Source organism: Aquila chrysaetos, chromosome 25, assembly GCF_900496995.4.
Source record: "Aquila chrysaetos chrysaetos chromosome 25, bAquChr1.4, whole genome shotgun sequence".
Taxonomy (NCBI): domain Eukaryota; kingdom Metazoa; phylum Chordata; class Aves; order Accipitriformes; family Accipitridae; genus Aquila; species Aquila chrysaetos.
The window spans coordinates 9,161,883-9,186,763 of record NC_044028.1 but is presented as its reverse complement, the minus strand read 5'-3'; the positions used below and the strand labels follow the sequence as shown (position 1 = coordinate 9,186,763).

Here is a 24,881-nt window from a genome sequence, read left to right as displayed (position 1 = left end):
ATTTCAAGATTATAGAAAAAGCTGAAGCACAAATCTTACTGATACATATATTTTCATTGCTGTGTTATGAACAACACACTGCAGCTACATAAATTTGTTTCATACCAAGTAAACAAATGCACTAGCTTTGATAAAAGGAAGTATACACATAAATAACAAAAGCAGAATTCAAGAATCAGCATCTTAATTATGAAAATTTAAAACAGAACTGGATTTGATGGTAAGAACTGTAGTAATAAATTAATAATTTAGTAAGCTATAATTTAATGTAACTACTGTATAATATATTTACTTGGAAAACTGGTACTTTCTAGTCCTCCCCCAGGGTAATACTTTTAGCAGCTTCAAGAGTAGCTTTGCCTGAATTAGAATCCCTGCAAATAACAGCTTTTAAACTTTATTATGTTCTGTGCAATACAGATTGCACTTTTGTAATACTGCTAACAACAATACAGCCTTTTCGCAGAGAGGCTCCAATAATGCATTTCAAAACTACTAATCATTTTGAAACAACCTGTAAAATAATCTCAACCTTACCCAGTGGGCCAAAGTTTCTCCTTTCCTGCACAATAGCATGAAAAAAGCAAAGGCCAAACAGCAGTTTTTGCCACATTTCTGGCTTTTCGCAACTGCTAAAGAACACAGGGTCGGAGATGGGGTCATTAAGGTATGATCGAAGAAGGTTCACTCTAACTCCTTTTGGAGGCTCATTCGTCATTTTGATGCCATTCTGGAGGATACTAACAGGAAACTTTTCTGACGGATAACTAGTTAACCACAACCTGAAAAGAATTTTAAAGAGCACATTATCAAAAAATCATCAATATTGACAAATCCTTAACATTGATCTGCAGAAGACTAAGTTTTATTACTTGCTTAACTATAATAACAACATCTAAATTTGTTCCAAAATGCAGGCATAAAGTAAATTACATTGGACAGGTGGAAAAGATGACATCCTAATTAAGTATCTTTATTTTAGCACTGCACATAAATGATATGAATGTTATACTTACTTCTTCACACAAAAGAAGTTTCATTTCTTTTTACTAGTGTCTTCAGCAAACAAGAAATACTCCCATTAAGAAGAGTAAAATATTGAAACTCCTACCTGAACTTATCATTGGTATTCTCAGGGACTATAACTTCCTCGCAGATTTTTTCCAAAGTAGGCATCCAGCTAGTTGCAAGATGGCAGTTTTGTAACACTATCCAGGTTCCATCAGTAATAGCCTGATAAATCATTTTTGCTGCTATTGGGCCCTGGCCCTGTCCAAGTGAAACAGTTTGAATGCCTGCGCCTCCCATGCCAACATCATCAGCAAATTTTAGCAAACCTATGATGGCAAGTTTCACACATGCAAACAAAGACAGTCTGTTAGAAAGTAGATCTATGTTATATTCATAATTTTTATAATGCAAAAAATTAAAGGGGCAAAATTCAACAAATATTTTACTCAACTGAAAAAAAACCCACCCCACCTCAACAACCCAGAAGTAGTATCAAATGCTGTATCAGTCACTGTGTTTCTAAGGCATATGCTAAAATTTAGGTGTAAAAAGTAATACTAAAAACAAACGAACAAGAACTAGCCAGGTTAAATGCCTGTCCTCTCCTTTAGCCCTGAGTGCTCAGTTCCAGCATGCACTACAGCTCTCTACTCTCTTTGTTGCATGGGTACAATTGTTTACGGGGGTTGAGCTGTAAATTGGATCTTTAGATCTGGTTAAAAATAACCCTCCAGCTTTCCCATCAAAACCAACCTCCTAGAAATACATCCTTACGGTATGGCTCCATATTACAATTCTTTTGGCAGAAAACCAGGTTTAAAAATAGTCTGGGTGGTTACTTTTTAAAGGACATTTAATAGATGTGTTTTTAAGTGTGGTCATATACACCGTTTAATTAGTAACTGAGAGGGAGGAAACTTTCTAGAGGAGGGGTTGCAACAAAGACTGGGGCAAGTCCCAAACACCCACTGAAAGAATTGTAATGCAAGCATGAATTATAAACTGTTCTGGATGTTACAAGTTGTTAGATCCCTAAATTGCTGCTCAGACACCTAGGCATTTCATCACCACTACATTCATTCCACCCTTCAGCATTTTACTATCATTGTTTATATATGGGCAGATGCAAATGTTTGATATTCCATCATCACTGTATTGTACTTTAAAGATACTTTAAAGATCCAATGAAGGGGCCTACACTGTTATCGGCTTAGTCACACTCAGTGACCTTTAACCAGATAAAAAAAGATTTTTTTAATACCAATCTCACCTGCCATCGGATCAGCACCTGGTGATAATACAAAAATCAAAGGGGCACAACAATTTGAATCACTGTAACTTCTTCCAAGATCAAAAGTCGGTGGTTCAATAAATGTTCTTCCCATATTTTCCACAATGAACTCCTGCACTGCTGGAATAATTTTGTCAGGTCTCAAACATCTGAGAATAACCATGCGATCTAACCCCATCAGTGTGCTCCATGCATCTGGGAAAGCTTCCTCATGGGGTCTCACAGAGTCATATATTAGTTTCCACTTTGAAAAATTCTCTCTGACATGTTCCATTAGTCCCTGGAGGTTTGGCAGACTAGATGCACGTACGAGCTCAGCCCACGATTTGTCAGGTAGCCAATCTGGAGCTGGATTGGGGTGAGGATTATCAAGAGCAACACCTCCTGTCAGTAGGAAACGCCAAACCTCATCGTCTATTTGGTCTTTTCCCTTCATAATGCCTACTGTCAGAAGGAAGGAGAATAACAGCTTATCCTTTTCAAACAGTGAACAACAGACATTATTATAGATGCTTATTGTGAAATGATTGGTTATATTTTTAATTCTCTCTTCTAGATCTTCACTCTTTTTGCTTTTAGCAATAGATTGAACATACAAGTTAATGAACCAAATCAATGAATATTGGTACATAGGTTCAATGTTTGCCAGATCAGAGATGCAGAAGAACACAACAGCTGAATGAATAGCAACTGGTTTATATCCCATTCGAGTAGAATCTATTTGCATCTCAGTTACAGAGGAAATTTTTTGCTTTTCAGAGATTTCTTCAGATAAGTCTTTGGATGAAGACAAAATATTAATTGCTGTTTCATCTTCTAAGATATTTCCTTCTGAACTGGAAAGGATCTCCAGGATTTTATCTTCTATTTCCTTTAGTTGTTTTTTGTTGGCTGTGCTTTCTATAATCAGTTTATTTTTCTTTTCTTCTAGCTCAGGCTTTTCTTCTGCAGCTACAATTCCAAGAAGTTGGTCCTGAAGACCCAAAGGTGTAATCATGAAGTTGAGTAGACAAACTTTCACAGCCACTTCAGGAAGATAATGAGGATTTCTTAAGTGGGTTGTTATATAAAACCTGAAATCTCTTGAATATTCAATTATATTTTCCCCTAATTTCATGTATTCTACTCCTTGTTGTTTGAATGTTAGCTTTAATAAAATGGGTTCTATGAAAGCATCTAGTTCTTCACCAATGTTTTCTAGCAAGACTGGTGTTCCAAGCTGAATAGCATTTTCTAATGTCCTCACATAATGTGTGTCAGATAATTTGATAACTGACAGCCTGTTAGTTTTCTCCATATTTTTTATCCACTTGTTAGCTTGCCTTTGAGGATCTATCATTAAAGCCCATCTTCTTGAGTTAGAAACAATTATGCCATTGTCAATGGAAAAAGAATCAACTGGCAATCCAGCAATCTGCCATGCACGGATTTTGACTGGATCCCCTAATGTATTTCTTAAGCTAAAATCACTGGAGCATGGTATGTTCTTTTCATTGCACAGGACCTGCCATTGCTTTTGACATTTTAAGCGGTAATCGATAGTAAAGGCTCCCAAATAAGTGATAGTTCCTGATGATAGTAACACATCTCCTATAAGGTCTACGTACCGAATTCCTAATAATCGTGCAGCTTCTGTCCACCTATCCTTCTCTCCACCAAGACCATTAATTAGCTGTTCAGCTCTCACAAGCTTTTGTGAACAAAGTTCAATATTATTTTCTAATTCTCTCTTCCGGTCATTCATGTTGTCAAACTCATCATTCAAAGCTTGGAGGCGATCAACTACCTCCTTAAGTTCTGCTTGTTTTGTTTTTAGCTTCTGCATTTGAACGTCCAGTAATCCTTCTGCAGCTCTCAAACGTTCGCGCTTTGGGGCAACCACTTTTGCAACACGATCATATACCTCCATGGCTCGCACCCATTTGCATAGTCCTTCACAGGCAGATGAGACGTTTTTTATGACAGCTGGCTGAAAATCTGGATGATCAATAAACCTCTCTCTAATTCTCTTCACTATAGCGGGAGGAATATTATCCTTGTCGTACGCCTTTAAGCTCTCAAGGAATTTCAGATCTCCAAGAATTTTTCTAGATGGCCCCCAGTAGTCTTCTAGCATTTTACCTATGTTGCAAATAATACTAAAATCAGGCTTAATACATGCATGTTCAAACTGAAAAAAATACTTAAACATAATACAAAGAATTAACATCAATGATTTTGCAACAGAATTTTACTATGCAACCACTGTTAACTAGTTTGGGAAAATTGTTACCTAAAGAAATCCAGACAGGAACTTCAGCATCACTAACCTATGTCATAATTCTTAATTAAATAATAATTCTAAATCAACCAAGCAAAATAAGGGAAACAAATTACTATACAGTCTTTCTTAGCATAGTTTATCAGTAACTATGTGAAAGCATTCCTTCCTAATGTAGATAAGACAGTTTTGGATGAAAGATGTTTATAGAATACTTATTTTCAAGTATGAAGGGCTGGACTGTGGGGGCATAAGGTAGAAAAAAAGTGAAAGTAAAAGGTCTCTTTCCTCTCCTACCTCGCAAGTCCTGAGCAATCCCACAATAACAACATAAACCACACAAAAAGAGCTTGTTAGAGTAATTACCTACGGCAGGGGTATAGCTAGAATTCTGTCTCCCAGCATAACTGATAAAGTTTGGTAGCAGGGTTTAGAGGGGGAAATACAGGTGAATGGTGCACAGCACACCACAGCTCCCAGAGTTCCTCAAGACAATGAAAATCTCAAGATTGGGTCAAAGCAAGTTGAAGAGATGACTTTGTGCTGATGACTGGGATCATATTTACAAAGCTTGTACAACAGCGTCAAGCAAGGGCAGTATGTTACAACGGCAAAAGCAGCTCTTAGCTATTCAGTGTAGTTTTAAGTCACTGCTAGCAAAACACACTTTTAGCGCACATAGCTGCATTCACGCCAGAAGCACTTCAGCAGCACCTCAAGCATTCCTAGGGCAGGGATAACAAATACTGCATTACCACTGCCACTTGGATCAGGCTTTCTCTCTGGTTTAGTCCCCTTCATGACACAGATACTCTCCATGACGAGTTTAACAGGACCAGGTGGATTCTGCATGGATTTCACAAGAGAGATGTCTGAAGGATTCAGGGTATCAAGAGCTGCAAGTGCTGCCTCCAAAGCTGGCATGGCCTCAGCAAGGTCTCCTTCACATTCATCCTGTTAAGACATTAGGCAGAAGCCTGTAAACCTTCATACAACACCAGGTCCGCAACCTGATTACCCCACTACTGCACAGCCTCAGAGAACCTTCTTTGCTTGTAAGTACCTAATAAAGAGACTCTTCACAACATTGTGTTTCTTGGAGAGAAAACTACTTTCACAATTTGTCTGTGCAGTTTAAAGAGGGAAGATTTTTAGAGAAATTAGTAACTTCTATAAACTGAACTGATAGCTGAAAAAGCCAGACAAGCCTTCAAGATCAAAGTCTCTCTGGACTGACAAGGACAATTAAAATACAGGTTAGATACAGTTGTTCTTAGTTAAATCTCACAGTGCTGATCAGGTAAAAAATATATACTGTGTATCTTAAATTCTTTACCATGTACTCAGATCTCAGTAATTACCTTATCTATCACTGACATTTCCAACTAGTTACAAAAAAAATATTGAGGAATCCTGCAGCTTCCCACAGGAAATTCTGCGCTACAGATGTCTGGCTATGGCAGTATCTCTTAGGTTATGCCTAATAGGGCTCCATGCAGCGCTATGCCAAATTACCTCAGCTAACTCTAAACGAACTGTCTTTGGGCCTGGAAACAGTATAACCTCATTACTCAATCTGTTGAGAAGGAGAATATATTAGTACAGAAATAAGAACTATACGGCTTTTGGGATGTGAACTAGAAAGGGAAGCTATGCAGCACTGTGAGATACAGTCATACTCCAAACAGCCAAAATTTACCTTGTTTATATTAGGAACATGTCATTCATCATCTCTTGCAACTTTGTTACTTTAAGAGCTTGGATCATCCCATTAACACATCATCACAACTCCCATTTACTTGGAACGACTTGGAACCCATCATGCTCCAGGCTCAAGCCCCTGTACACTACCTTAATAGCTTTAGCAACAGCTGCTGCTTCATTAGCCTCTTTTTCATCTGCTGACACTAGTTCTTTCTTTGCATCTACTTCAGTTGTTTCCTTTTCAATCTGGATCATCATTTTTTCTGTTTCTGCAGAAGTTTGAATCAGTTCAGGCTGAAGGGCAGTCAGTTCTTTCTGCATCTCTGCAACCTGATGAACATAACAGGAAATCAAGAAAAAAATTGTGTAAACACTGCATGCATTTCTCATCTTGATATCTTAGGAAGATCAGAAGACACTATATTAATACAATCTAAAAAGGGACATTTGATCTACATAATTATTCAAATAGTTCTCTAGCCTGTTTTTACTAAGAGCTGTTTTATTTAGCTGAATAGATTTTTTAAGAGGATTTTATTATCTATGCAATACACTTGCTTTTTTATGATCCACTTAATTTCAATAATGAGAAATAAACTGATTAATTGTATTTTTTTCCTCACACTCAGTTTCAGTTTATGGAACAATCTTTTATTGCACAGGTGGAAAACAAAAGCCAAAAGAAACTTGGAAGGAAACACAGAATTAGCAACAGCTGCAAACTGGTTGTTCTTCTTCATCCAGCAAGTATCTGGAAGCCCCTTTACTTTGAATCTTGGAAAGATCAATCCCCAGATCACATGGGTTGAAAAAGAGGGTTGTTTACCTGGAACCCGATCAATTTTCTACTGGGAAACTACTCAGGAATTAACGTTTATTATTGTCTTACAACATTCTTCAACTTCTCCCCTATTTTGAGAGGGGTAATAGGTACTAGGATGCTGAGCCATGGATTCTCCATAAAAGGTTTTAAGAAAATAATGAGATTTGTAAGGTTTATTCCTTCAACATTTAATGAATACCATCAATTTCATTTAGCTTTCTATTAAGTGCTATAATCTGAACTTACATACCACAATTTCTTAAAATTACTAACTTTTCCTGCTGGCTTTCTATAGAAAATTATCAATAGCATCATGAATATAGTGAAGAGGGAATTTAATAAGTTTTATTTTTACAAGTTTTAATCAGCTTATACAGACCCCATAGTAAAGTATCCATATGGCACATATTCAGTGTTTTCATCTGAAACTTACTTGTGAAGATGCAAAGTCAAGTTTTTGAAGTCCCATAAGATAACGAGTTCTCATCATGTCAACTTCTTGCCTTTTGCTATTCAGCAGAGTCTTAAAGGTAAGAATCAATTCTAGGTATGAAGTTGGTGTCACATAGTTGTGTCTTCGCAGTGTAGTGTAATAGCTGATGGAGAGCTCTCTCACACTTTCTTGGAAATATTTGCACATTGACACAACCCTAGAGAAAATTTTTCCACATTACTATGAAAATACAATCTGTCTTTATGTTAATTATGAGGAAATTACTCTAAGCTTATAAAATTATATTAGTGTTAGTGAAGGCAGAATTGTTTTTTCCCCATTATAAGAAATATTTTAGACTCCTTTCAAAGAGTGGCCTGATTTTCAGAAACATCAGGTACATATATCTAGGTATCTTTGACTTGCACTGAAATCCCAGAGTTGGCTTAGCTTTGTCCATTTATAAGGACAGTTTCCTGATCAAGTATGTTGCGGGTGTGAAGGGGAGGGAAATGAATATCTGCTTCATATGTTTCTCGACAGATAAACTCATACTCTTTTCTAATGTCATCTTCAAGTTCAACATCCTCTAAAAACTTGTTAGCAACCATTTCCAAAGCATCTGTAGGCCAGGTTTGGAACCAATCAATGGTGCAGCAGTTTATCAGTGAAGGGAACATCCGTAATCGATTCCGAAATGCATCTCCAATAGGACTTATGGCTAGGGAAAAAAACAACCAACCAAACAAAAAACAATTGTTACTTAAGTTTGTTTGCAGTTAGGAAGCATAAAAAACTAAGCCTAAGAAAACACATTCGAAGAAATAACACATTGTATACAGACCTAAGACAATATGCAAATTTTTCTTCACCCTTTCAATAAAGAAACTGTACATAGCAAGGGGAGTGACTTCAATTTTCCTGTTCTCCATCCTTGCTGCACCTTGCATTTTCTCAACAATTTCAGCTTTCTCATCTGTTGTAAAGATATTAGGCACATCACCAGTATTTAAAAGCATGTTGATATCTTCTACAAATGCTTCATCCTTTATTTGATTGTCACAGAACAAAAAGGACACATTTTTGTTACCAACACCTGCTTTCAGCATGACTCGTTTAACATCTTCTTTCCATTCATTGACTCCATAGGACTTCGTAATTTCAATTTGAAAGAGTTCAAAGGTATTCATGTAGGTGGCTAGCTTGGCAGCACTTTGTCGACCACTCCCGCCAACCCCCATCAACAACAGATGTCCATTATCCTGTTTCAATACCCTGCATATCCTTGAGATATGCTCAATAGCAAACTTGAACATGACTAAAGACATTGGTGCTTTGCTGATATTGTTGTATTCCTCAAGGTAGTATTCCATCATGGTTGTCAGTTGCTTTAAGTCTGTGATTTCGTCATATACTTTTACATTACTGTCAGGCTTCAAATAGTCTCCAAAGAACAGGTTGCGAATATTATCATCAGAGATTTCTCCAGTAGGTGAGAGATGACTCAGTACCTAGGGAAAAGACAAGAATCAACAGATAATTAGAGAATTATTTTCCTTAAAGTCATAATCATTCTTGTCCACATAGTAATAATACTGTGGGAAGCACTGTTTTCCAGATATTCTACTTATTATCTTAGTCTGAAAAAAAAACCCAAAAAAACCAAAAAAACCAAAAAAACCCACCTAAATGGGGAGTATGCTGTAGGTTGACATGCAAGTTTCCACATATGCATACTTCACAGAGAAATTTTGCTGTCAAACATAGGACAAGCTCCCAAAAGGCTTCTCTGAAAAGTACCCACTACTCCTATCGGCTCATCCAAATACTAACTTAAACAAAAGCCCAGATAAATATTGGGTAACACATTTATTCCAGATAGTCCTCTGTACTAACACAGAATCCTTTTGAAGTTATGAATCATTCTGATATGAAGTAATTTCTATTAACTTGACTAAGAATATGTATAATACTCAATACTGAATAGAAGATCATCTATACTTTTTAAATGCACTGATCAAAATAATTAAAAATGTGTCCAATACTAATGTAATCTCAATGTCTAAGTATTTCTGGAAATGCATCAGTCTCATTCTTGGTCCCAGCACCCAAAAATACCTTATTAAAGCTCTGCTTGAAGGTATTTGATGTTGTCTCTTGTACCATCTGAAAGAATACCTTCCTGTCCTCCTCATCAACTAAGCGATCATAGAAAACTCGGTAAACCTCATGAATCCAAAGTCTGATCAGTTTATCTCCATCCTGAAAATGTAAATACAAGAAAATGGGTAAATACAGCTCAGGCAGGATTTGTTTAAAAACAAAAGGATAGAAATGTCCATCTGGACCCTGCTATATCTTGTACTAAACTCAGTGGGAATCTTTCAATTCCAAGCCATTCAGCACATGGCTCAGCATCTGCTAACTTAAACAGCTTCCTCACCTAGGTACCATTTTGTCCTTCCTGCCCATACAAACTGGGACTCTTATGTAAAAGCATTTTTCTCTACTGTATCAAATCTCCCTACCCTTCCAACATAAAGTAAAGAATAAATCTTTCAAAGATATGGCTCGTGGGTTCTAGCCCAAGCCCTGCCCAAAAACTGTTGCTGGCCAAGATTTCCCCTGAATAGCTTGTAGCTGTTTTGTTCTGTTTCTGTAGCAAAAACATCTCCCCAACGGAAATAAAACTTCTAATACTTCTTTAACCTGACATTTTACTGAAAATGGATGAAAAAAAGTAGACAGATGAAAATCATATACATCTATCAGTATTCATTTGTAGTTTGTGACAACAGGCAAACTCGGGGCTAAATTATTCAGTCCTGGTCACTGATGACCTTGCCGTTTGTAAAAGATAGATACCGAGTCTTTTCCCACATTTGTTTCTTTTGTATATTTAGTTTGCAAGTTCAAGAGAAAGGACTGTCTGACTTGATGTACAGGCCTTAACAGATGGGCCTTGGACCTCTGGGCCCAACTGTAATACATATAAAGAATATTAACAAAAATGACAGCTCTCTCCTTCAGAGACAGACAGAAAATATATAGCAAGGTATTCAGGGACTATCCTAATTTTAAACCTTGTCAATCTATTGAAACCACAGTTCATGTATTTTGAGATGTTTACGTACTGGTATTAAAAAATATTTTACTTCTTCCATTGCTCTTTCTTACAGCAACATAATTAAACTACAACTTACTTGCAAATGAGTGTGTGGACAGAGCAGCACTCCTTTAATAACCCTGGAAAAATCCCGTAGATTAAAGACATAGTGGGATTTTGAAGGAGTTGGGAGAAAATTATCAACCGCCATTTTATAAATCACCACTGTTGCTTGGACCATTATTTTACCCAGCCTTAAGAAGGAAAAGAGATACAATTTTAACTTCTGCAGATAAATCACAGGAGAAAAGATGACAAAGGTGTTACAGGAAATATATCACATTACCTTAGAAACAGAGGCTCAAAGCCTTTGCCAAAGTGCCAATCAGCAACTGCAGTAAAAATCTTGGTTAATATGTCATCATCAAAAGAACAGATAGATACAATATTCAAGTGCCGTGTGAAGCGTCCTGTAATACACACAAAAAGATGCAGAAAGATTTAGAAATGTCCAAACATTTTTCCACCTATCAGCTAGCATATTCTAGGATTGACAGTCACTCAAACAACAACATTTGAATTTGGCTCCAGCTCCATGATTTTGTTTCTGGCAAATTTCTGCCCCAATAGTGATGCAAAAGAAATATAAACTGGTTTATATTTTATATCAGTATTTCACGTAGAATAACTGTTTTTAATACGAAAAATATGAATCTCCATTACAACAAGGCCACTATTACCCAAATTTAAATTTCAGCTCACATTAGCCCTGTTGATGTTATATGACACAGTAAAACTTTACAAAATCAAGTATGTTGTTATCAGCTTTCACCTAAAAAAATTCAGTCTATACACTAGTAAATTTTACAAATTTAGCTGTATCAGAATAGTTATTTTAATAAAGCCTCCTCAGAGCACATACAGTTATACCTGTATTAGAGTGTTTATATGAAGCAAAGTAGCATAAGTGCCTTATAACAGCGTAGCTGTAGCTACATTAGGGCTTTTACCGACATAACTTTTTCATTAGAAAATATAACCTCCTTCATGGTGATATGACAGGAGTCATGGACTTGCAGGCAACATGCTTGTAAGTAAATGCAAGCAGCCTATCTTAGCAGCAAGAGATACAATTTCAGAGGTGAATTGCCAGAAAGACTTGGCAAGAAGATGTATTCCCTCCCTTTTCCAAAGAATAGAAAATGGTAAAAGTGTCCAGTTCTCTGCTTTTAGAATTATTTTCATCATTCATAGTTTAACCAACATTAAAAACATTGTTTCTAATTTTGATTAAACTCCTCCTGGAAAAGGTACAGATCTGACCTCAAGCATACATACTTCTATTGGGAATGACCCAGCCAGTGAATATATCTGTAGGTTTACAAGTAATAGATAAATGTAGAATTTGTCATCAGCAAAACTGAACCTGTCTTTTAACTTCAGTCAATTAGATAACTACTTGCCATAGTAATGTATTTTCTACCTGTAATATCATTCCTGCCTCCCCCAGGTGGACCCATAGCCGAAACAAGCAGCACATCTATGATATTAATCTTGGATGTATCTTTCTTGTCATACCAGTGACCATGATCAATCCATTGTCTGAGAAGCTCTATAGGTGGCTGGGCTCCATACACTTCCTTTGCAGGCATGTTTAGGTCATCTATGGAGAACATAGACATTGAATAAAAAAACCTCAGCGTTTAGGAATTACAGTTTTCTTTCAAAGCTCAGAAGAAAAAATAACTTGAACTAGAGGTAGAAAAAGGTTGTGTCTTGTTAGTCTTGCTTCCCATTAAACTAACCAGAATCAAATGACATTATACTTCGCAGGCATATTTATAGGTGACAGTTTAACTTAGTGTGGTTGGTGATTTTGGTTTATTTTATTTCGTGTCACATCGCAACACTATGAACTATTCTGAAGACAACCACCACTTAAACAGTTAGAAACCTTTCAGCAGGGGGCAGTGCTAACCCTTCTTTGGATGCCTGAAAAAAAGCCAAAGAGCACCGAGGCAATCCAAAATTACCAGTCTCAGTGAATCACTTCCTTTGCCTAAAGCCAGAATTAAAATGATATAAAAACCCTGAAAAAAGCTGTCTTACCCACAAATATTATAGCTTTTTTCCCCAAAGGAGGTCCAAATAATCCTTTTCTTCTTCTATCCAGCTTGGACAGAATAATATCCTGGGTTTGGTTAGCAGAAGTTCTTGCAGAGAAGTTGATGAAGCTTGGGATGTATTTTTGCTTTGGAAGTTGTAGTAGAAAATTGTTTGTTATAGCTGATTTTCCAGTGCCAGTGGGACCCACAAAAAGCAAAGGGACATCATGCTCCACATATGTTTTAAGAAAAAACATTTGTCTGGCAGTTTCCATTGTTGGAATGATCAGCTCAGATACCTGTTACACAGGAAAGTAAAATGGCACATGAAAATCAAACATCCAATACCTTAATCAACATGAATATTTGCAAGCAACTACAGGAAGCCTATAGGACAAATGCATTTTTTTAAAAATTCTTTTCTCTGAAAACTTAGGCCATAACAAGGTTCTGGTAGATGGTTTGGCCCCACTTCTTGTTCAGTGTTTACACAGTAAATAGCACAACTGGTATTATCTATATTATGGTTCATAGACACTATATAAAGCCTGAAAGGAGAACTGCAGGGTTAAGTATGACTTAATTCTGTTCCTCTATTGTGCAAAGGGAAAGGAAAAGTGCTATCAAAATTTTTTTCTCTTCCTCATCTTCCACTTATCATTAGCAATTTTAGACAGCAGAATCAAATGTAATCTTACATCTCTCATGTACTTAATAGAGAAGACAGTCGCAACTACAATGGAATGAAAAGCTGAACAAACATCATTTATCCTGAAATTTCATCTGCAGAATAGGTACTTTTTGGAGATCTCTGCTGTGCTACACTTCCCTTGAGTTCACAGCTGGCATCGAAATGTGAGTGGCCCTATTTGGAAATGGAGGGGATCCAGGACTCTCAGTACTGCTCTCCATATCCCAAAGAAGTAGTAAGTCTCTTCACTTGCTTTCTCTGATTAGCTCATACTATATCATGATATCAACCACAGAAAACAAAAATGAAGGAATGGAAATTCAGGCTTTGTCTTTTTCCTACCGTGATTTCCCCAACATCAGATGCTATTACAGAGACAAAAGCAGAACCAAAATTTTAACCATAAGCCAACCTCAGGTCTCCATGTTCACCTGCAGTGCCAAACTTTCAATACTGATGGTACCAGAATTAAGACATAAACATGAAAAGGAGCCTACAGAGATTAATGAAATGTTGCAGATCAAACATTAAACAGCCTGATATAGTAGAATCAAAGCTAGCTAACATAGTTGACTTATACCTCTAAATGATTTTGTCATATAATTATTTTCTATAATGAAAGATATCAATGTGAACCTTAGCCCCTGGAGAGATAACTTTCTCTTCTTTTGTGATGTACTCCATCCACATGTTCCACTGCCCACTGCCATGCTTGTAAAAATAGAAGTCATAAACACTCCCTGTTAATTGAAAAACACAACATAGGAAAGCCCGCTGATTAAAGAATAAAAATAAACTTCAATCATTTTAGTGTGAGACGTCCAACACTGTGAGATCATGAAGGCTTTCTAGTACACAAGATACCCTTCCCCCGCTACTGCCATTATCATCACAAAATTATTTTAGGTCAGATTCAGGTACATTGTTTGAGTACAACATGAGGCATATGCTACTCCTGGTTAAAAGAGCCAGGAAAGAGAACCCAACTGTGCAGCCCAAGGCTTGGCAGATGGTGGTTCTGCTGCAGCCTTAACATCTGCCAAGCACTCTATTCTCCCCTACAGCGCTGAGTTTTCTTATTGCTTTATAAAAGGCCAGGCAAGTACAGTTATGAAGAAGCACCTTTTTCTGGGAAGATATTGTTTCTGGTAAGCTTCACACTTTTAGGGCGTGGGTGTTCATCATTCATTCCCAGTAGCAAGTTGCGGTAAAACAAATCAAATTTCTTTCTGCTATCTGCATCGATGATCCCACCAACTGTCCAAACCAAAGCAAAAAGGAAAAGCCCCTGCAGCCACAAGATGATTTGCTGACTGGACATGCTTTCCTTCTCCTCTTCCTCTGATTGTTTTATTTCATCTAAAACACATATTTTGAATTTTAGTTAAATTCCAGTATTAACCATAAATCCCAATTCAAAATGCATTTTTGCAAAAGTATTCCGACACAAACTTAGAGCATTGTCTTCAGTGGAACAAAGCCAAATCTACAGAGTGAGAATCTTGTCTGTGTAAAATACTGTTTACAAATAAAACTAATTGAGACAAAAATATTTACAAAAGGTCCTAATTCTTTTCTTCGGATGCTAGCAAACAGCAAGCAAAAGTATGGACTCACAAGAACATCTTCAGTTTTGTAATGACACCAGTGTCCAAATATGAAAGCTCTGTATGCTAGTCAAAGCACTATTATTAATATCGGCCAGTGAGAAAGGATTTGTGTTGTAGGATATCAACAGTAAAGGAATTTCTTTGGTATTTCCTTGCATCTGATAACATGCATCTTGTTATACATCTTGTTATGGGACACAGCAGGAAAACAAGAAAAATTGAAATAAAAAGAATAAGGCTTAGGGTACTTACCAAGCAGACAAGTAAAGAGTTTCGTCAAGCTGTAACTTAGATGAATAGACAATGTTTGTACAATGGCTTTGCAATGAAGGTGAATAAATTCTAAACAGGGCTGGACTAGCCACATAAACATGTCATTGACCTGCCAGGAGAAAAGGAAATGGCTTTAAAACTATGCAGGAGTTGCCACATTTCCCACTGTCCCTCAATTCTCTCTCTTATAATAAAACATAAGGCATCAGAAATTCTCCAAGTCTGCAGAGGGAGGATCAGGAAAGGACCTGTGTGAGGCAGTACTTAAGTGATCACAAAGTCACACCATCATCATCTGATAGTGAACACAAGTTGCTTCTGCAACAGAGCATTTCTCATGCTAAACTCTAGATGTCTTAGACAGAAGAAGGATGAGTTCAAAACATTTTGAGTCTTCCAGTATTTCCCACATTCCATTTCTAGTACTCACAGCATCTCCAGCTCTCATGCACTTTCCTTGCAACAGCATTTGACATTAATTGTTACAAACTAATTTACAACAGCCTCTAGGAGATCTTGGACCCTCTAAATCATGAAAGTACTTCAAAAAGTTTGATTCTGCATTCCTGCCTTCAAGTTGGTGAACTGTGAACATCACCTTGAAGTTAATCTTCTAAATTAGAGCTATGTAAAAAAATTAAGTCTCGCACCAGCTCTCGGTGTTCTTCCTGCAGGTTTGGAGGCAGTGTATTCATGTAGGAATCCTTCAGTGGCTTCCAACCTAACTGTTGTGGGTCCATATAGATCATACCACACCTGGGAAGAACAAACAACTATGGTACAGGAATCGGTGTGCAAGGTGGGACAGTTCCAAATTTGAATGCTTTCACATTACCTGCTGACAGTTGCTGGAGATGCCTCCTCTAAGTCTGCTGGCTCAAAGATTAAACTCATTTTTGAATTCATCTGTATTATTTCACCACTCATTAAGCATAACTAGAAGAAAAGCATCATGTAAACATGATCTAGTCATGTCAGTGCTGATCATCCAGTCAAAGCAATGCCTGTCATAAAATCACTGAACATTCTACTTAGTGTCACTCCTCATTCACTCATTCATGTTCCCATAACTCTTATTTTCTGGCCTCGTCTCAACTTTTCCATGTGTTACCGTAATGGCTTGCACCGACACAGAGAACAATGCTCTAACTTTAAATAATTCTGCAAGGAAAAGCAGTTATGACTTGCAGCTTTTTTTTAGTTAATTTATTCACTAAGTAATTTAAGCAAGTTCAGTTTTCAGTTACAGAACTGAGTTTACATATTTCAGTTTCCTAAAAGGGTCAATAAAAAAGCCTCACCGAGCAACCTCATTTCAATAAAGTAGGAGCAAGACAAGGCTTCTAGGGAGAAGTAATAGCTTAGTATCATCTACTAAACCAACTCATATAATTGGGGGGAAAAGCAATGCTTTTAAGCACATCAACTTTTTCTCAGCCTCACACTTCCTTTGACTACCATAGTAAGAATATTGCTACTACTAAAATAAAGTATGTATATTCAAGGACAAGATTACTGGCAAAAGTTAGGCTACCTTTTTATTATCATCCAGCACAGTGTTCATGTTCTCTATCCAAACTGCATCCACTGGACCATCAAAAATAATCCACTTCCGATTGTCTGTGGTAGAAGATGCTTGTTCTCTGAAGGCATTTGCAAGAACTCCATCTGTCCACTCATGGCTTACAGGATCAAAACTGCCATACAGCTGCCCCATAGTAATTGCTTTGGGATTAATAACTTTGTATTCAACAGCAAATTCATCCATGGATTTTGCTGTGTAAAAAGACAAATAGATGAGCTTAAGAATTTGATAGGTTAGTTTCATTGAACAACTGAAGTACAGAACAAGAAGATTCCTGAGGATCCTACTTTAGCTGCCCAAGGCAAAAAACCCCCACACATTTGGCATCAAGGTAGCAGTAAATAAGAACTTCTGTTACTCGTACAAGGAAAGTACAGAGTCCTATATGCAAAAGCACATAAAAAAAGAAAAAAGCAGAGCAGAATAGATTTTATATGTTTATGGGAGCTACTTACAATCTCCCTATCAGAGCTAGTTTTTTCAAGAATATTATGCACAAATAGAATGGTTAACAAAATTCATAAAAGCATAAACACATTAGTATGTTTTACTATTCCAGTAAATGCAGACAAAAATAATTCCAGACAAATATACCAGACAAAAATAGTTCAATGAATAGAAACCTTCCAGTCGAGAAAACAGAATATAAGACAATTAACAACCTGAGCATACCTCTGCAAAGGAAAAACATTAGTCATAGAATTAACTTCATTTAGTGAGAAGTTTGTGGCTGAACAATGTTACCTGTGCACAAATCGCCAAGGGCTCCAGCTAGCACTTTGTACGCACTGGTCTTCCCACTCAAAGGATCTCCAACAATCATGAAACCATGGCGCACCAGCATCATTTCGTATATCTGTACCAGTGACGAGACATTGACTCTTTAACACAGTACAAAAGCAAGCATTATGTGTATAAAATTAGGGGTATTTCTCCTGCACTCAGGTGCAACAGGACAAAATATCAGCCAAGTATCTGCACTCTATTAAGGCTGACCGAAGCATTAACCCAAATCAGAAGGCAGTCATATTATTATGGCAATTCTCGCTGATGTAATTTAATAAGTCATTGCCCCCAGACATCCCCCCTTCCTCCTTGCTAAATATCATCTCTCAGCTGTAACAGCATCATTGTACAGGGTGTGAGTGCACTAACCAGACACTGTAGATCACAGCCCAGTGTAAAAGCCTGAACTGAAATCAATGGTTACCAATGAAGCTAACACAAAGGGATTGAAACTACAGTTCTGAGGATCTGTCATATGACTGGGCCCACAGAGGCTGACATTGAACTGCAAGGGTGGTAACTTCTTCAGCTATCCCACAAGATCTTGCCAGAACTCAAGTCAAAGCTTTCAAACAGAACACCTTTAAATAGACCTGTAAGAAGAAGCCTTAAGAAGATTTTTTTTTTTTTAATCTCAGGTTAAGGCTGATATTTTCTGGTTTAGCTTAAATTCCTAACCAGTCAATACTACCTCTATTTAAATGAAAGATAAACCATGGATTGCAAAGCAGCATAAGCAAAATCTGAACATAAGCCATAAAGTCTGAACTGCTGTTGGAGGGGTCCCTCATGATCCTGCCCCAGGCCATGCATTTTTGCCCTTGCCATTACACTGTCACTAGGCTGTACTACTCACAAGGAAAGAAAAAAGTTAAGCATTCTTTAAAAGGTCACTAATACTAGTAAATAGGAGACAATGGGAACACAGAGCTGAATGTGAAACATAAGCAAGGGTGAGAAATGTCACCCCTTTCAAGACTTCTCAAGGAGACTGTGAGCAGATCTGGGAACAAAGCCTGACTTCCATTCCAGAGTTCGGTTCACTAGGCTACACTGCCTCAGCTAGTATGAGATTCAGTTTAATCTTCTATCATGAACCATAAGACCCAAGATGTGGCTGCACACGTTAGCTCCTTCACAGGCTGGCTGAATTAAAAAATCACTATGAGTAAAGCAGGCTTCTACTCCATGATTTTTACTCAGTAAAAACATGCTGTTAGCAATATTCTATTAATTGATCATGGAAACTATTAGCTATTCATTCATGACACAGACAGACAGTGAATGAAGAATGTTTCTGCTCCTATACTTTTCTTCCCCAGAAGTAAGTATGTGAAAATAAACCTGAGTAATTTTTCCAAGGAACCATGGAACCGGTTGAAGATCCATTTTTTTTGTATTTTCAGTTAGTGCCTGGACAAGCAGGTCATAGTCAGGTGTAGGAAGAACCACTCCAGGAAACAGGTCAGATATGATGCCCTGTTAAGGAAAGACAGTATTTAAACACAGATTACGAAAAGGAAAACTTTTATGCCCAAAGCATAAAACTCTACAAGTAAAACAATATTCACACAGCTAACAGGAGCTTAAGAGGAAATGTCCTCAGCTGGACAAAACTAACTTCCAGGCAAACTGTAGCCATGAAAGTATTCTGTATGCATGTGACAAACGAGTGCCTGAACATTTCATACATATACTGATATTATAAAAGGAGGCTTAACCTGCTGCAAATTTGCCCCAAAAAGTATTACAGGAAAGGATGTGAAAGTGGTTGAAAGAATTTCAGTGATTAAATAGAAGGGTATGTGTTCTGAAATTTCAGAGCCATGATTCTGTGTGTGCTTGTACCCTAGCTTTTAGGTCTTTAATATTGATTGCTCTGTAGTTTAGCATAGTCTTTATTTTCTGTTAAAGCAGTATGCAAACAGAGACTTCATCGTTTTCATTTTGACTTCAAATTTCTAATTGACCATAATTTACTTGTCCACATCTCTTTTACAACACAAAGCCAGAATCCAAACTTCAGAGAATGGTTTCCACAAATGAAACAGCTCAAGGTGACTTTTAGCAAGATATCTTATAAAACATTTTATAGAATAATTTGAAAGCCACCACTGAAAGTTTGTTTTTCAAAATAATACTAACAGAACCAAAGAGTGCATCCAGATCAGTGGACTGAAATAACTCCACACTAATATGGCAGCATCTAGATCAAACTGTTCTAAATTAAGATAATGACCTGCTTCTGTAAGGTTCTTATAACGGACCTCATCATCACAAAATTTAAACACACCAACATGATAGCTTACCTGAAACAATGGCACATCCTGTGCCAAGAATTTGGCCAAGTTAACATCCAGCAAAGCCCGAAGTAACAATACGCTTTCATTTTCAGTTGGGTACTTCAGTTTTAAGTTTCCTGCTGCTGTCAGGGCAGATTTAACAGCACGCATTCCATAGTCATAGTGATGCTGAGATGACAGCTGCTCAGAGCACAAACGGTAAGTGGCAACAATTTTCTGGGCAAGACTGTGGGTATTAAAATATCACATGTAGAATGAAAATATCTCACCATGCAAGGAAAATAATTTAAGTACCTATATACACAAAGTAACTGCAGTGATTGTCAGACGTATCAGCTGATAAGATGGCCCAAAACACATAAGAAGCAAAACTGTAGATTACGCCATGCCAGAGAATGTGTGTGCCATTTTGAAATTCTGTTTGATATTACGATACCTTTTCCAAATGATCCTGTGTAGAGGTGCATATCTGTCAACATGAGGTGGTAAATGATAATTTATTATAAAGCAGGAGATTAAGAAGTACTTTCTGGAGAAACAGAACGTGGACAGCCTTCCAGAATTATATGCCTCAAACACACATATATGACTTATAGAGGAGTGAGGTATATCAGACTCAACTGAGGGAAAATTCAGCATGTCTTACCTCCGAGAGTCCAAAAATCCCATTGAATAAAGTGAAATTTCTCCAATCAAAGCATAATCTGGAACCATCATGGCAACTGTTCGAAACAGTGCCTGTAAGAAAAAAGGCAAGACATAAGCTTAGACTATGGAATACGGTAATAAACCTGCTCTTGTTCTGTAAGAATAGTAACTCTCCATAAATTCATTAACTTCTATACTCTGTATTCCATTTTCATTACTCTAGGAATCATCCGAAATCTATGAGATTGCATTAGAATTGTTACAGGAACTGTGATATTATCAAGACGTTCAATAGGTCTGTGCTAAGCACTGTAGGAACAAATGTTTAGAAAAAGTCACAATCCTAAAGAACTATTAATAGAGGAAAAGGGACATGTCATTCATCTCACTTTCATAATAGACAAACTAGCACATGGTGGGGTTAATGACTTGTAAAAGGTCATGCAAAAAATTGTGGCAAAGCTAGGAGAAGAATTAGGACCACATCAGTCTCTCTGCAATGTCTCAGCAACTTGCAAAGTTATAATAAATTTAAACTGGGATTTGGATCACCCAGCCATGGTACACCAGGAGAATTTCCACTTGGAGCACAGTTAAAGCTGTGAACTAGTATCAGTATGGTTAGACTGAGACCTTTCATCTGTGCATTTTGTACAATCCTAAACACTTACTAAAGCTTAGCAAAAAGCACAGCAGAATACACTTGAATGGGTTATCAGTGTATTATTTGATTTCTGCCTTCCTTTTCTTATTACAATAGACCAGAAGTTGCAAATTCTGTTTAATTTCTACAAGAAAGCAGGATTCGAGATTTACCTTCAGATTATCAGGCAGCTCTGCCCGTCCAGCATACCCAGGATTCATCGTGATAAACACAGCACAGGCAGGATTAAGAGAGATCTCTGTCCCTTCAAAGATGAATGTTTTGAGTTTGCGAATAATAGCTTGCTGTATGCTAAGTATCTGTTGGGCAACTACAGATAATACTTCAACCTAATACAGACAGAACAGATTGGAAAACGTAAGACACTTGGAGACAATATCAAATGTTTTTGTTTATATATTTTGATGGCTATATTTACATTCCTCCAGGTGAAAATCACCCTGTGTCTGATAACTGAGCCTAAATATTAGCTGTCTATTGAAGCAATCCTCTGGAAGTTAGTGCCACCATTCCCTATTCAACCAATGTAGACAGATCAACAGAAGCTTCTAAAAGCCTCCACAGGGAAATATCATCTGCCTGAATGTAGACATCTAAGTTAGGTGGACAGGAACTCCCTCTGGAGGCCTCCAAAAGCACTCTCCTTTCACCTCAGACGACAAAGAATTTAGGCTCTTCAGAAAGACTGATTCAGCCTAGCGCCAATCCTCAGTTCTTTGAAGTATCAAGGTAACAGAATATTGGAAAATGAGAATGCTAACACTTGAATTCATTAAAAAACAAGTTACAGCAGACAAATGGAGGTATTAAGGATACTAAAACATATAAAATAGAACTTCATGGAATTTCCACATTTACTAGTATTTACTTAAATCTAACTCCATCAAAATAACAATAAAACTTATCCAAAGTCATTAGTGACCAAATTAAAAAAAAAAAAAAAATCAGAGTAAGACCAAGGAGGGGATTAGGTGTGTCTGGTTACACAGCTAGTTAACCAGGTCACTCAGTTGGCGACACTCAGCTAGTCATCACACGAATCCCTCCAAAGGGATTTGTCTGTCTTGTGCTGAACATAGATAAATGCAGCCCCACAGCTGTAGTTTGATTTCTCAAGAAGAGAAGAACAGTTCTTTCCCAACAAATGAGTGTCACATACAAAAGAAGAAATTGCACAGGAACAATTTTTTCAGGTAATAATAATAATCAGTAAATAATCCAGAACGCAAGACTTCTGCAACACAGCACACATAGGCATGTGCTCCTACAGCAGGCTGCTGAGTACCTATTTCTGTGTCAGGGATTATCAAAACAAAGAGGCTGTACCACAAATAAAAGTAGAAAATTGGCAATAATGCTGTCATGTCTAAATCTAAAACTTCTTGTGTCTTAAATGAATGCTTTATCATTTTATTTGCCCGAGTTAAAACATTACCTCAATTCTATTGAACTCATCAAAGCAGGACCATGCACCAGATTGTGCCAGCCCCTTAAAGAACTTGCCCATTGCCTTGTAATCGAGACCATCGGAGCAATTAAAGACCACACACTACAACAAAAACACACAGAGAGCATCTGTCAGTATTAACACAAAGTGCACTATAAAATTCTTAGCTTCTAAAATGGGAAAGTATTATTCTTGCTAATTTTGGATTACAACACTAGGATGCCATATAGACACAGTCCTAAATGCGTGCTTCTTACCAACAATTTCTGTGAATAACGAATAGGTACAGAACAAGCAGTACTTGCTTAAGAATGGCATTTCAAGAAATATCTACATATCCAAACATAAACAATGCAAAGAAAAGAAGTTGGTATTTTGGCACCTGCTTAGCTAGTGCTTTTGCTAGATCTTTTGTTGTTTCTGTTTTGCCAGTCCCAGCAGGTCCTTCTGGAGCACCACCAAGATTTAATTTCAAGGCACCCATTAATGTCCTATATAAACAAGAACACAGGCATTAGAAATAGTAATCTTTAATGGCAGATTGTTTCTGAAGGGGTGGATAAGTATTTTCCTATACAAGTTCCCCTGGAGACTATTTACTTGTTCCCTATTGACTTTGCAGCTTGCCCTAAAAAAAACCAGTATTGTCTCATAACTGATTCCCAATTGTGGAAGCTCACATTCACCCACTTGGCCTACAAGGAATGTCAAGGCTTTTTATTACATGCATCCATCCTGTATATCCTCAATTGCACAAGGAAATGCACAGTGCCATAAGCAAATGGCAGAGTTTGCAAAAACACACATTTTCATCAAGTGACACTCATGACAAGAGCTTGAAGCTGGCTTTATAAATGAAGTCAATCTTTAGAAACGGCTGAGAAAGCATAAAGGTTGTTTCATAAACCTTGTAATCACATTGCTCTCCAAGTGGTTTTCATACTAAAAATGAGATCCCTGTTAACACTGGAGTAATCTGATTATTTTACAAAAGCCTCATTCAAAGGCTTTGCCACCAAAAGCAGTTGTTAAGTTGTGCTGAATAGAGTCTTATTGCTTGCACTGAAACTACATCTGGCACAGCTGACTGCACAGGTTTAGTTTAGATTGAGCTAATCCTAATAACAACAACCCCAGTTTACAGCTAATGCAGCAGCCTTGTGGCTCTTTCAACACCACTGTGAATGCCAAAAGATTAAGCATTTGCCAGCATAGGCATTAACATAGGCACTTTACTACAAGTGCCTTCTACAAGATGGTGAGTTCACAGCTCAGTGCTGAAGTAAAATCTTTACATCCTCACCATATACTTGCCTGGAGATACTACAAAAGAAAGTTCTTTAAACCTTAGAGCTAAAATTACCTGCTGAGATGACCTGTGTCTCCAGGGCTCACCAGAAGTGAAATACCAAATGCCCTTGAATATTTCAACCTTAGGGGATGAAGTGTTTCCATTTCCACCTCTTGCAAGCAAGCGGAGGAACAGGAAGCTAACTGCATTCAAACATCGGTGAATGGCTTTATAATTACTTCATTTATTTTACAGGCAGGCATACCGTTCCTGTATGTCTTATTTCAAAGAAATTAATTGACCAATGCTACTGTAGAGTTCTTTACAGTTCCAGTACCATGAGTTGCCAGCTCTCTTCAGACGCACATTCTTTGATACAACAGAGACTATTACTCTACTGGTGTAGAAACCTATGCGTTGTAAATATTTTACCATATTTGGGCAAAAAAGATATATAAGATTTGCCTCCAAAACCTACAGGAAAATCTTAGCTGCTGAGGTTCCTGCTATTAACCATAACAAATGAAAGTAAATATAGATCAATCAAAAAAATGAAAACATCATTCATAGACAACATGGCTTTACCTATAACATCGATCTGTTAGTGGGGTTATAACCAGACGTGGAGAATTGCCCAGGTACTCATAACCATATTTGGCTTCTGTTGTTATCATTCGCACTATTACATTCTTCTCTTCCCAGTAGTATCTCAGCTGAGAAATCCACTGGAAGTCATTCAGATCTGTGATTTTGTTTTCAACCAATTTTGCAACCACATCACGAGCTGCAGAGTAAGAGACAGATTATCTGAAAAATCTAAACACTTCTACTGTGTTAGTTTACTTAAAAC

General features: G+C 37.3%; 2 protein-coding genes across 2 annotated transcripts in view; one reads left to right on the top strand and one right to left on the bottom strand.

Annotated features, from left to right (window-relative positions):
• Positions 1-3,346, top strand: part of LYRM1 (LYR motif containing 1) — a 28,389-nt gene extending 25,043 nt beyond the window's left edge. Inside the window, exon 5 of the transcript XR_003921464.2 lies at positions 3,234-3,346. The gene's annotated coding sequence lies outside the window, so the exon portion shown is untranslated. The remainder of the gene's footprint in view (positions 1-3,233) is intronic.
• Positions 1-24,881, bottom strand: part of DNAH3 (dynein axonemal heavy chain 3) — a 61,951-nt gene that overhangs the window by 7,572 nt on the left and 29,498 nt on the right. Inside the window, 27 exon segments of the mRNA XM_030001455.2 lie at positions 538-782; positions 1,112-1,337; positions 2,282-4,423; positions 5,318-5,516; positions 6,414-6,596; positions 7,523-7,739; positions 8,078-8,243; positions 8,367-9,033; positions 9,641-9,784; positions 10,726-10,882; positions 10,975-11,098; positions 12,112-12,291; positions 12,738-13,032; positions 14,061-14,164; positions 14,547-14,783; positions 15,287-15,416; positions 15,958-16,063; positions 16,143-16,243; positions 16,842-17,083; positions 17,637-17,748; positions 19,023-19,157; positions 19,988-20,207; positions 20,628-20,719; positions 21,446-21,622; positions 22,729-22,842; positions 23,123-23,231; positions 24,617-24,815. Of these exon segments, the coding sequence (XP_029857315.1) occupies positions 538-782; positions 1,112-1,337; positions 2,282-4,423; positions 5,318-5,516; positions 6,414-6,596; positions 7,523-7,739; positions 8,078-8,243; positions 8,367-9,033; positions 9,641-9,784; positions 10,726-10,882; positions 10,975-11,098; positions 12,112-12,291; positions 12,738-13,032; positions 14,061-14,164; positions 14,547-14,783; positions 15,287-15,416; positions 15,958-16,063; positions 16,143-16,243; positions 16,842-17,083; positions 17,637-17,748; positions 19,023-19,157; positions 19,988-20,207; positions 20,628-20,719; positions 21,446-21,622; positions 22,729-22,842; positions 23,123-23,231; positions 24,617-24,815 (7,023 nt within the window).